The 14086-nt window shown below is 25.1% G+C and overlaps 1 protein-coding gene and 1 long non-coding RNA gene across 3 annotated transcripts; one reads left to right on the top strand and one right to left on the bottom strand.

Moving 5' to 3' along the window:
• Positions 1–3978: 3978 nt before the first annotated feature.
• LOC122499871 lies at positions 3979–5401 on the bottom strand. Its single transcript, XM_043608440.1, has 3 exons — positions 5143–5401; positions 4521–4645; positions 3979–4165 (listed from the first exon to the last, which is right to left on the bottom strand). Exons 1-3 carry the CDS (start codon positions 5252–5254, stop codon positions 4028–4030), a joined length of 375 nt encoding a protein of 124 aa, XP_043464375.1. The 5' UTR covers positions 5255–5401; the 3' UTR covers positions 3979–4027.
• A 6063-nt stretch (positions 5402–11464) lies between these two features.
• On the top strand, positions 11465–13616 carry LOC122499873. Of its 2 annotated transcripts, none has more exons than XR_006301391.1 (4): positions 11465–11768; positions 11857–11942; positions 12051–12176; positions 12503–13616. It is a non-coding gene; the product is annotated as an uncharacterized LOC122499873 (long non-coding RNA). The 2 variants fall into 2 exon arrangements; XR_006301390.1 differs by having other exon boundaries at positions 11465–11661.
• The last annotated feature ends 470 nt before the right edge of the window (positions 13617–14086 follow it).

Consider the following 14086-nt stretch of genomic DNA (forward strand, 5'->3'; position numbering starts at 1 on the left):
TTTATTGAAATAGTAGATATTGAAAATAATTGAATTTTTATAAATTATAGAAATTAATGAAATTTCTACGAAGAATTTTATTAAAATTATTTTGAAAATAAATTGAATTGTTAAAAAGAATTTGATGAAAATTTTTGAAAATAATTGAATTCTTTCAAGAAATTGAATTAAAAATGTATTGACAATAATACTGAAATTCTAATAAATAAATTATAGGAAGGCTTTTTAAAATAATTGAATTTCTTTGATGAATTTTAATAAAATTTTGACGAGTAATTACATTTTTCGAGAAATTCCATTAAAATTGTATTAAAAATAATTGAAATTCTGCGATGAGTTATATTATTTATGAAAATAATTGTATTATTGCGAAGACAACTCTTTTAAAATCGAATGTAAGAAAAATTAGAATAAATTAGATTTCAAGAATAAGCACAAGAACTTTAGAAAACAATAATTTTCCAGGATTCCAATCAAAATTCCCCGACTTTTCCAGGTTTTTTTAAAGTTTATAAAATTCCCTGACATTTCCAGGTTTTCCAGATTTCCAGGTTGTGTGTCAACCCTGATGTAAATATTTAGTTGATAATAATAATTAATTTAATTAATTTAGTTGATATAATAATAAAGTATTTAGTTGATATATTTTTAAATTTTCGATCAAATTATGTAATTTAATAATTATTCTATACATTAATTAATTGTTTTTAGCAGATGCAATTAGACTAAATGAATATAGTTGAATATTACTTTTATTAAATTTGCAATTTCAAAAAAATGTGAAATAAAATTGACACATTTCGATAGAATTTGATGGGATTTTGACACAAAACTAAAGTGACAGCCAACAAGTTCCACATTAGTCGAAAGATAATGATGAAATCAGGTCGTGCCGCGCTCTCCTCGCCGAGTAGAAAGATCCTTCGTGGAAGCGAGTTGAATGAGTGTTTTTTCGTGTCCATCAATTCATCATAGAATGTGTAGCTACTGGAATTTAGCTGTGGAAAAGATTAGTCGATACCGTGATGTGTGGTCCATTGGCATTGTTATCTATCTGTATATATATGTATATAGTTATAGTTTTGCGAAGGGAATTTCCCCCCCGAGAGCAGTTATATATATATATATATATATATATTTTTGAAGGACCACCGAAGTCCGAGTAGCGAATTAAATAATGGCTATAGAGTGAATGTCAGGAAGGAGAATCCCAGGAGTCTGAGAAACGCGAACAAAAGATTTTAGTGACAATGAACTTTTAGTTAATGGCCTCATCTTTGCTCGTTGGTTTTAGAGTTAGCGGTCTATTTCATCCTTTCCAAGCAGTCGTAACACAAGTAGCTTTTGCTCGCGATTGGAATTTTTCTTTAAATATTTCTAATGATTTGTTCTCAAATGCAAAAAAAAAGAAAGAAGGGAAAAAATTGACAGCCATTAAACGATCTGCATTCCTTTGCAAGTGAATATGATGAAAAATATTTCTTTATTTTTTGTTTACATTATTTCTATTTTGACTTTCGTTTTCACTTTTACTTTCATTTTCATTTTCATTTTCAAAAGTTTTTATTTTCATTTTCTCTTCAACAGATTTTTATTTTTCCTTTCATTTTCACTTTGACAGAATTTTATTTCCCCTTTTTATTTTCACATTCCCAGATTTTTTTCTCACTTTTTTTTAATCAAACTGAAGAGAAAACAAATTTAATAAAAAAGTAAATTAGAAAATCAAAAGTAGCACTTTCAGAAAAAAATATTGCGAAAAATGTTGATATTTTCTTATCCACAGCGGAAGAAAAGGAAAGTGATGATAGAGGGGATTTGGAGAAGAATATGTGTTTATAATTAGTTGGAACGGTAGCGAAGAAGGATGCTGAAGGTATAATATTGAAGAAAAAAGAAATGAGAATATGAGATGGAGAAGTTGGGAGGCTGAGATGAAATGTAATTTGTAAGTAGTAGCTACCGGCCTGTCAGGTGTTGCCAATGGGGGGCTCATTCACAGCGGGGTACTCGTCTGACCTTAAGACTCGTTTATTCAATGCCCCCTAACGTTTTCAACGACAGGGCACGCGGGTTATCTCTCAATGTTTTTCTCTTTCTTAAAAAAAAACAAAAAAAAAACCTTTATTTCCCTTTTTAAATCATTTCTCTCCATTTGCAAATAATTTGGTACTCTATAAATTTTAATCAGTTAAAAACAACTGATTTAGAAGCAAAAAGTCACTACTTCAAATATTAATTAGTTAAAAATAAGTTAATTCAATTAATTTCGTAAATATTACAATTCTTTTCAGAAATTCAATTATATTCATAAATAACTTAATTCTATATAGGAATTTGGTTTTTTAATTTACAAAAATTTTATGTTTCTTGATAACGACAAAATTGTTTTGCAATTTTTTATCTCTATTTGCAATTTCACAAAATAATTCCAGGAATAAATAATAAATAAAAAAAGAAAAAAATTTTTTGGTAACAAAATTGTAATTTTTACAAAACAAAAAAATGTTATTTTCAAGAAGAAAATTTCTCATTTAAAAATGTTTAAAGATAAATAAATTGATACTAGTGAATAGGAACAGAGTCAGGGTTGGACCACCTGTTGAACTTTGTTTATAAATTTAAAAAAAATAAATTTCAGGCAATTGAGTAATTTTGTTTGCACAAAGGGTCCAACCTTGACTAAAAGTACCATTTTCGAATTGCGCAACCAGACACGTTTCGGATTTCGACTTTTCACAATATTACTTACATAAATAATTCTTCAAAAGAATTCAATTATTAAAGATAAATAATCAAATTATTCCCAAAAATTCAATTATTTTGAGGCATAAAATTTTTGCAAAATTCAATTTATTATTTTCATAAATAACAATATTTATCACAAGAATTCAATTATTTTCAAAAAATAATAATAAAATACCATTCAGACATTCAATTCTTGTCAAAAATTTTAATGGAATTCTTTGTAAAATTTAATTGTTTTTAAAAACTTTTCACAATTCAATGATTTTCAGTATATCTACTATTTTCATAAGATTTCCAAACAGAATTCACATATTTAAAAAATTTCTTTGAAAAATCTTCGTAAGAATTCAATTTTTTTTTATTAATAATGAAGAATTTGCATAAAATTAGTCGAAAAAAATTTATTATTTAAAAATTTAAATAAAATTTTTTCTAATAATTCAATTATTTACATAAATAATTCTTCAAAATAATTCCCAAAAATTCAATTATTTTGAGGCATTTTAATAAAATTCTTTGCAAAATTCAATTGAATTTCAATTTTTTTAATTTTTTTAATTTTTTTTTTTAATTTTAATTACTTTTATAAATAACAATATTCATCACAAGAATTTAATTATTTTTCAAAGTAATCAATTTCTTCTTGGAAATTCAATTATTTTCGAAAGAATTTGAATAAAATTAAGACAGATAAAATAATAAAATTTATAATAATAAAATTGTTCTCGTGAATTCAATTGTTTTCATAAATATTAAAATACTAGTTAGAAATTCAATTATTCTCAAAAATTTTAATAGAATTCATTGTAAAATTCAATTATTTAAAAAAAATTTTCGCAATTCAATGGTTTTCAATATTGAATATTTTCATAAAATTTAACAAAACAAAATTCAAATATTTTAAATTTTTTTGTAAAAATCTTCGTAGGAATTCATTTCTTTTCAAAGATTAAAAAAATTTCTGAGAAATTTAATTATTTGAATTATTTTAATATTTAAATTCTTTCATGAATAATAAAATTCGTTGCAGAAATTCAATTTATTAGCAGGATGAGGGAGAAGTAAATATTGTTGATGAAAATTAGAAAAAAGTCAGGAAAATAAAATGTGGAATGGAATTTTGGTCAGTTTTGTAAAGTGTCTATAAAACGAGTTAATAGTTTATTTTTATGAAACGACTTTTTGCTACTTTTTTAAAATTAATTATCGAATGCGAAGTCTGTAGTTTCAAAAATTTATTTTAAAATATCATTTTACACAATAAACAGTAATATTTTATTTATTTCATTTTTTTAGAGTTTCTTTCTTTCTTTCTTTCTTTCAAGATAGAGAGAGAGCGAGATCTAATCGAAAAATATTGTTTTCTCATATGTGCAATAGTAATGATGACCATAATCAAATTTAGAGACACAATCTTCTGTAAATTAAAAAAACAAATTTAATTTTACAATTTATTCACTTTTTTTTATCCAATGAGCATAAAAATGTCGCTCTTAGATAGCTGACAACAGGGCGTAAAGTTATTTATATTTGCCCGACCGTATAAAAAAAAATTTTTAATTTAAAAAAAAATGAAAAAAAATTATTGAAAAAAAAAGAAAAAAAATGAAGGTTTCTGAATGTCACTGACTAACTTTTACTCCCTGTCGTCTGCTATCTGAAATCGCCACTTTTGTAAATTTGAAATAAAAAAATAAGCAACTCAGAAACAATTGTCTATTTTTGTTTCTTTATTTATTAATTATTTAAGTTTTTATAAAAACGATACATACTCTTTGCATTATCTTTTTTTTATGATAAATTTCCGGATTCCCTTTACAAGCGTAAGCTACAACTCTCTTTTTAGTTCTAAAAATTAAACTTGTTTTCGTTTTGAATATTGTACTAATACAGTGCTCTGAAATAATTTTTTTGGAATTACAGTGGAACCTCGATTATCCGAACCTCTGTTATCCGAAACCTCTATTATCCGAACCGAAAATCATTTTATCCGAATTTCTATTATCCGAACTTTTTTTTGGCTATCCGAATTTTAAAATTTATTTTCTCTATTTATTTTATTACTTATGTTTGTTTATGCCAAAAAAGTCTTAAAAAAATCATATATTGTGTTTTATTAATATATTATTATAAATTAATATATATACTTATATATCTTTGAAAAATGTATTAAATTAAATATGTACATATAGTTCAACTGTCCAATTTTTTTACTTTAATTATGAAAAACATTAAAACCTCTATTATCCGAATTTTCGATTATCCGAATCAGGCCGTGCCTAGGTTAGTTCGGATAATCGAGGTTCCACTGTATATTTAAAATATTTATATTATTTTGAATTTTATGCAGATTCTAGTTGAATATAAAATTTGTAAATAAGAAAAATCACATACCTTCGGCTTCTAATCTACTTCTGTACTGTCTGAAATCACCATAATCTGATGATTGACAATTATTGATTAACACAGATAGCAGCATTAAAAAAATAGAAATCGAAAATTTCATTTTGAATTTTTTGTAGTTTTTGTAATATTGTATGGAAAGTGAAAAATTTCTTTTAATAAAACAAAATAATTTTATACGAAAATATACTTAAGTTCGTTCAATTTAGTTCACAAAATGTTGGTGAATGCGTTTAGAAATATAAGTTGCACGTTTCAGAACAATTTTCTTTATCGAAAATCATAAAAATTTGTACTGCAGCTGCAAACTATTAATTTTATTACTTGATAGTTTTTTCACGATTTTATGTTTTTTCATAGCTGTCAAGGTTCTCAGTTAAAAAATAAAATAAAAAATATAGAACTCCTGACTTTTCCCTGATTACCAGACAAAATTTCGACTTTTTCCCTGAACCCTAAATAATATTCTGATTATTATTAAATTATTTTTTACAATTTTTAAATAAAATTCTCCATTAAATGAATTATTTTTAATAATTTTTGAAAAAGTTCTTTAAGAATTTTTCAATCCATTTGTTAATAAATTCAATTTTACAAAATTTCAATTATCCATAAATTTTTCAATTAAATATATATTAGAAAATAAAAACTTGAAATAATTTTAAAGAAAAATTTAACTATTTTTCTAATAATTTAAAACAATGGGAAACATTTATCTCATGATAGACATTTAATCTTTTATTTGAACGACACAAACTGTATTTTCAGGTGCATTCGAAGCGCAAAGAAGAAAAAATAAAAAATCCATTACTATTTAATGTGAATTATTAACATTGAAGTGATCACTGAAAGATAGAGATTAAGCTTTAAGTGAATTGTCAGATCGAGCCCACTGTATGTATGTATAGTTGTATGTAGACACATGTATCACATGCTGTGCAAACACGGTCCCGTGCCTCCACCATATAAACGCTAGAATATATATTTCTTTCTTCTCCCTCTCTCTCTCTTTTTTTTTCTTTCCCAAGGGAGTAGAGGTGGTGGTGGGGGGGGGATAGTCTCTTCTACGCGGATTTGTCACCCTCATCATTTTGACGACATGGGCACGTCTCTGTTTATCCAGCTGCCGTATTTAAATGTCCCTCTAACGCGCCGTAAAATTATATGCAAAAATCCCCATAAAATATGTAGGATCTGCCCTTAATGCACCGAGAAATTGTCGCGTCGCCTGCCTATCTGCCTTCTGTGCCTTATGGGGATTATATATTTTATCGGCGCCTCTCGCGCTCACTTTAATATGCAGAATGCACGCCATTTCAGGGGGGCAATGGGGATGGATAATTCGAAATTTAACTTATCGACGTTCCATTACTGTGCGGCATTCGAAACTCAATTCACCCTTTTTCAAATGTGTTAAGAGAATATGAAATTATGTTTCCTTTCTTTTTTTTGGTTTATAATTTATTTTAATGGAAATTCTATTTTTTAAGCCCCCTCTTCTTCTAGGGGAGGGTTTATGTATAAATAGGTGTAATAAAAACTTTAGTTACGCTGTCGAATATTTTGGATGTATCAATTACAGATTAATTGGTATTGAAGCTCAGTAAGTCGTGGAGGTACAATTTTACTTTATAGGATCAATTATTTTTAATAATTTTAAATTTAAAAAAAATTTTTTTTTAATTTTTAATAATTTTTAATAAAATTAGTTTGAAGTATAAAAAGTTTAGTTGTCTCTGAGTCAAATATATACATCTTTTCTCTAAACGTAGTTTCGATATTATTGACCTTTTTTTGCAATCATCCTTTTTACGCGGAATTTTTTCAAACTGCGAAATGTACTTATTCATGGGAGGCGATCTTTTTTTTGTCTTTCTTCTATTTTTTTTCTCCTGAACATGAAAAGATGGGAAATACGATCCAGGGTATAAACAGTTACGACGATTAACGCGCACACTTGCGCTTAGGGTGAATATAAAACGAATATAAGGTTGTTTGTTCAAATCGTGCAGTTTATATTACAACAGAGGTACTTTAAGTTGTCGAGAACTTGGGATCCACTACGAGGCAATTGGTATTTTACCATGTACACCCTCACTTACATAAGTATAGGTCTAATTTCTATACTTGTAGTTGCTGTCACGCAAGAATCCACCCGCACGTGTAGGTACAGAGAGTGCTCGCAGGAGATTTGTTCCGGCATATTCTAAACGTCTTTCGAATAGGAGCACAAAAAAAAGGGAAAAAGAAAGGCGCATACTTATCAAGTGAGAAGTTTAGTAATTTCAGATAAATTATCTCTGGAAAATAGCAAATCATTTTCTTTTTCTCTTTCTTTTTGAAAATATAGAAAATTGCTCTTAAATTATATGGAAAGAAGGAATGTGGCAACTTTTTCTGTATATCACAGTAAATCGTAAGTTAAAACGTGTTGCAGATTAAATTAATACCAAAGAAGATTAAAATAGTCAATTTTGGTGTTATTTTTTACAATAAATTAAATTTCAGTTCATTAAATTTTTTATAACTATGAAACATGAAGAAATCGATGACTCCGAGTCTTCGACTCGGAGTCATCGATTTCTTCATATTTTATAATAATTAAAGATGACTAAGTAATAAAATCATTATTTTATATTATAAGAATATTATACTTTTTCCAAATTATTTTCATTACTTCAATTCAATCATTATTTTCAAAAATTTTTAACTATACAATTTTATTTTATATCAATTATTTTTAATAATTTTCGAAAAAGTTCTTTTGCAATTTTCAAATCCATTTGTTTACAATATTCAATTTTATGAAATTTCAATTATTCCCAAATTCTTTAATTAAATGAATATTAGAAAATAAAAACTTCAAATAATATAAAAGAAAATTCAATTAAACTTTTTCAAAAAAATTAATTTCAAAATTCAATTATTTCTAAAAATTCACGATTTACTGCTTTTAATATTCAATTATAATCTAAAATTTTAACTGAAATTCATTTTTAAGAAATGAAAATCAATTTTTATTAGAAAATTCTACGAGAATTCAATTATTTAAATGCAAAAGTAAATAATTTATTAAACAATTGAATGTTTCTCAAAATTCAATTCTCATAAAGAATGTTATTAACAAATTTTTAAATAATTGAATTCTTTTGTCGAATTTTATTAAAACTTGCATGAACATAATTATACTTTTTTCAAGGAATTCAATTATAATTGTGTGAAAAATAATTGAAACGCTGCGATCAGTTTTATTATTAGTAAAAATAATTGAATCCTTTGAGAAGAATTTTATTACTCTTGAAAATAATTGAATTTCTGCAATAATTTCTAACTTCTCTAAAATTAAATTTTTTTCTAGTATTTTTAACTAAAATTCTTCAATAAATCCATTATTTTTAATAATTTTTAAAAAAGTTTTTTGAGAATTTTCAAATTCATTCGTTTACAATTCAATTTTACAAAATTTCAATTATTCGCAAATTCTGCAATTAAATATATATTGAAAACTAAAAACTTGAAATAATTTCAATAAAAATTCTATTAAACTTTTAAAAAGAATCATTTTTAAATGATAAATTTTTTCTTAAAAATTAGTATGCTAAATTTTTTTGTTACCAGAAAGGATAAATTTCTTGTTTTCTTATCTATTATTTATTTCCGGAAATAATTCGTGAAATCGCAAAAGAGATAAAAAATAATAAAATAATTTTTTGCAGTTTCAAGAAACATAAAATTTTTGTAAACTAAAACAAGAGGCTGATGCTTTCCTTCATTTATTTTAGTATTTGATATAATTTTGTTTTCTTTTTTTATAACTACCAATAAGGCTTTAAGTTAAAAAAATTTTGTATTTTTATATATACCACTTATATTGTTTTAAAAAATTATGAAACCAATTAAAAAGAATTAAAAAAATTGGTTCATATTCGATAGGAATTATAAGAAATCATCTCCAATTTCAAATTCTTTAAAACGATTCAATTATTTTCAAAAAATATTCGAAATTCAATTATTTTCAATAACTATGATTTTCATAAAATTTCAAAAAGGTATTCAATTATTTACAAAAAAAATTGATAAAATTCATCTAAAATTCAATTATTTTCATAAATAATAAAATTTCCACAGGAATTCAATTCAAGAATAGCATTTTGAAAAAAATTTCGACAAAATCAATTATATTTAAGAAAATTTTTATACAATTCTTCACAATAAATTCAATTACTCTCACTAATAATAACATTTTTCATGAAAATTTAATTTCTAAAAAAATTTTTTAAACAATTCCAAGTAAGAAATTACTTATTTTCATAAACAATAAAACTCATCGAAAAATATCAATTATTTTCAATACTATTTTAAATTAATTAATTGAAAAATTCAATTATGTTTATAATTAAAGTTTTCCACAAGAATTCAATTATTTAAAATAAAACTTTTATTTAATATTTATTATATTTCGAAAAAATTAATTATTTAAAACAATGTTTATAAAATTCTTATGAAGAATTCAATAAAAAAAAATTTTATCAATAATTCAATTATTAGCATAAATAATACAAATTTCTTAGGATTTCAATTATTTTTAATACAATTTTACAGGCATTTTTAATATTTAATTATAATCTAAAATTTTGACTGAAATTCATTTTTAAAACTATTTTTATTAATAAATTCGACAAAAATTCAAATATTTAAATACCAAACAAAAAATTTATTAATTTCATGTTTCTTGAAATTAAATTCTCATAAAAAATGTTATCAACAAATTTTTTAAATCATTAAATTCTTTGGACGAATTTTAATAAAATTTTTAAGAATAATTACATTTTTCGAGGAATTCGATTAAAATTGCATTAAAAATTGAAATTCTGCAATGAGTTTTATTATTTATGAAAATAATTGAATTCCTAAAAGAATTTTATTATTTATAAAAATAATTTAATCCCTGTAGAAAAGTTATTGTTTATGAAAATAATTGAATTATTGCGAAGAAATTTATTTAAAAAATTGGTAAATAATTGAATTCCTGCTCTCTAAATCTGAATATGTGAAATTTCACTTATTGTACGTTATAAGTCGTCCTCTCGATCAATAAGTGCATATACACTTATAAATAAGTGAATTTTTCACTTATTCTGAGTGAAATTTCACTTATTATAAGTGTATATGCACTTATTGATCGAGAAGACGACTTATAACGTACAAATATGTGGATTTTCACATATTCAGATTTAGAGAGTGTAAAAATTTCTATTATTTATGAAAATAATTGAATTGTTGCGTAGAATTTTATTCACATTTTTTTTAATAATGGAATTCTTTTGGAAATTTTTATTGAAATAGTAGATATTGAAAATCATTGAATTTTAGAAAACTTTTGAAAATAATTGAAATTTTGACAAGAATTTGATTAGAATTTTGTAAAATAATAATTGAATATCAGAGAAGAATTTTATTATTTATAAAGAGAATTAAAATTTTAACAAGAATTTAAAAAAATTTTTGAACAGAATTGAATTTAGTAAATATGTTACTAAGTTAGTTAGTAAGTTAGTAACTAACTTACTAACTTACTATTCTCCCTGGAGAAGCTAAATTCGTTAAATTTTTACAAATCGTTGACTTTGGTGTTTTATTTAATGTAAAATTTCATTCATATAGTTAAAAATAACACCAAAATAGATTGGATTTCTTTTAAAATGTAAGATAATAATTGAATTAGAAAAGCAATATAGCGTGAAGTTCTAAAAATAATTGAATTTCGAAAAGGTTTCAAATTAAAATCTTCGAAAATTTGAATTTTTCATACTTTTCACTAACAATTCTGTAGAATTAATTCTTTAAAAAAAATTTAATTAAATTTTTCTTTTAAATTATTTTAAGTTTTCATTTTCTAATATATATTTAATTGAAAAAATTGTCAATAATAGAAATTTTGTAAGATTCAATTGTAAGCAAATGGATTCGAAAATTCTGAAAGAACTTTTTCAATAATTATTAAAAATAATTGATTTAATGAAAAATTTTAGTTAAAAATTGTAAAAAATAATAATAATCATCAGAATATTCTTTAGGGTTTAGGGAAAAAGTCAAATTTTTTTTCTGGACAACAGCGAAAAGTAAGGAGTTCTATATTTTTTACTTCATTTTTTAACTGAGAACCTTGATAGCTATCAAAAAACAAAATAAAAAAAAACTATCAAGTAATAAAATTAATAGTTTGCAGCTACAGTACAATTTTTTATAATTTTCGATAAAGAAAATTGTTCTTAAACGTGAAACTTATATTTCCAATCGCATTCACCAACATTTCGTGGACGAAATTGAACGAAAAAAAAGTCAACATGAAACTTTCGATTTCTGCTTTTTTATTGTTGCACTCAAAAAAAAAACTAGTAGATTTGACTACTTTTTAACTACCCTGAGTGATTCAATAGGTCCTCAACTGAATTTAAAAATTTATATTTACTACCGAAAGTAGTAAAAAGAACTAAGAATTTAGTTGATGTAATTAGATTTTGTAGTTGTTTTTGCAATTTAACTACTTTTTTTAGTTATATAAACTATTATTCTTCAACTATATTCAAAGTAGTAAAATCAACTACACAAAAATTGTTAGTAAAACTAAAAAAGTAATTAATTTGACAACTTTCAACTCAACTAGGTAATAGTAGTTAAAGATTTCGACCGAATTTTTTTCAGTGTGTTATCTGTGTTAATCAATAATTGTCAATCATCACCTAATGGTCATAATTACAGACAATACGAAAGTAGATTAGAAGCCGAAGGTATATTATTTTTCTTATTTACAAATTTTATATTCAACTGGAATGTGCATAAAATTCAAAATAATATAAATATTTTAAATATATAATTCTAAAAAAAAATTATTTCAGGGGAGTGTATTTATCCAATATTCAAAACACATAAAAGTTTATTTTCTGGAACTGAAAGGAGAGATACAGTTTATATTTGTAAAGGGAATCCGAAAAATTATCATAAGAAAAATGATATTGCAAGGAGTATGTATCGTTTTTATAAAAACTTAAATAATTAATAAATAAAGAAACAAGAATAGACAATTGTTTCCGAGTTCCTTATATTTTTTATTTCAAATTTACAAAAGTGGCGATTTCAGATAGCAGACTACAGGAAGTAAAAGTCAGTCAGTGACATTCACAAACCTTCATTTTTGCCCTAGGGTAAAAATGAACCCAATTTTTATACGGTCGGGCAAATATCAATGACTTTACGCCCTGTCGTCAGCTATCTAAGAGCAACATTTTTGTGCATATTGGATAAAAAAGTGAATAAATTGTAAAATTAAATTTCTTTTTTTGATTTACAGGAGATTGTGTCTCTAAATTTGATAATGATGATGATGATTATTATTACTATTGCACATATGAGCAAGTAAATTTTCCTCTTAGATCTCGCTCTTTCTCTTTTGAAAGAAAGAAAGAAAGAAAAACTCTAAAAAAATGAAATAAATAAAATATTACTGTATATTGTGTACAATGATATTTTAAAATAAATTTTTGAGAAACTGCAGACTTCGCATTCGATAATTAATTTTTTCTACCACACGCACCGAAAGTACACCATTTCCTACGTGTTTAGCGGGAGAAAAGTGTATGATTCCCTGCGAGCGGGAGGGAATGTACATTCCCTCCCGGCTAGTGACGTCACCGGGAGGGAATGTAACATTCCCTCCCTGTGAGGGAGGAAAAGTAACTTGCTTTCTCGGTAATATTATCAAAGTATGACCATTGATGAATCAGTTACGTGAGTTACGTCAGCTAAGTGACTTACGTAACTTACGCGAGTTACGCAAATGGTGTAGTTACGTAACTTACGTAAATGGTGTAGTTATGTTAGTCTTTCGAGTTACAAATAATAAATGATTTACGTAAGTTACGTAACTTACGTTACTTACGTTACTTACACTACTTGCGTAAACCTACGCTCTTTGGGTTAGTTTAGTTATTTTAAGCTTTTCACAAACTTTCAGTTACCACAGTTGTAACTATACCGCCCCCAGCTACAACTATACATTCAAAAGTAACAATCAAACTGCCGCGTTTGTACTTTCGGTATACGTGTGTTAGAAAAAATAGTATGTGCAACTCGGGAGGAAAATTGATTTCCACTCGTGTTTTACAGTTCTCGGCTTCGCTCGCAAGCACTCGCCTTCGGCTCGTTTGCTCGCTACGCCTCGAACTGCAAACTACACTCGTCGGAAATCATCCATTTCCCTCCCTTGATGCACAATCTACTATTAAAAAAGTAGCAAAAAGTCGTTTTATAAAAATAAACTATTAACTCGTTTTATAGACACTTTACACTGAGAGAAATGGATAGTCAGATTTTGATGTTAAAAAGATGATGTTACACGATACTATCATTATGCTACTGCCAACCATCACAGATGCTAAAAAAAATATAGTTATGCTACCCCTTACTACCAAGATGTTACTCCTGATGATATTGATGGTAACGGTGTCTATCTAGATAGCTGTCTGTATACGTAGCATTAAAGATGGTCACCCTAACCACAATTATGTTACCCACTACTATAAATTTCTCTCCGTGTACAAAACTGACAAAAATTTCATTCCACATTTTATTTTCCTGACTTTTTTCTAATTTTCATCAACAATATTTACTTCTCCCTCACCCTGCTAATAAATTGAATTTCTGCAATGAATTTTATTATTCAGTAAAGAATTTAAATATTTATAAAAATAAGTTAATTCAAGTGAAGAATTTTATAGAAATTTTAAAATGATTCATTTCTTTCGACTAATTTTATGCAAATTCTAATTTAAATAATTAAATTTCTCAGAAATTTTTTTAATCTTTGAAAAGAAATAAATTCCTACGAAGATTTTTACAAAAAAAATTTTAAATAATTGAATTCTGTTTGTAAAAT

This window comes from Leptopilina heterotoma, unplaced genomic scaffold, assembly GCF_015476425.1.
Source record: "Leptopilina heterotoma isolate Lh14 unplaced genomic scaffold, ASM1547642v1 Lhet_177, whole genome shotgun sequence".
Lineage (NCBI taxonomy): Eukaryota > Metazoa > Arthropoda > Insecta > Hymenoptera > Figitidae > Leptopilina > Leptopilina heterotoma.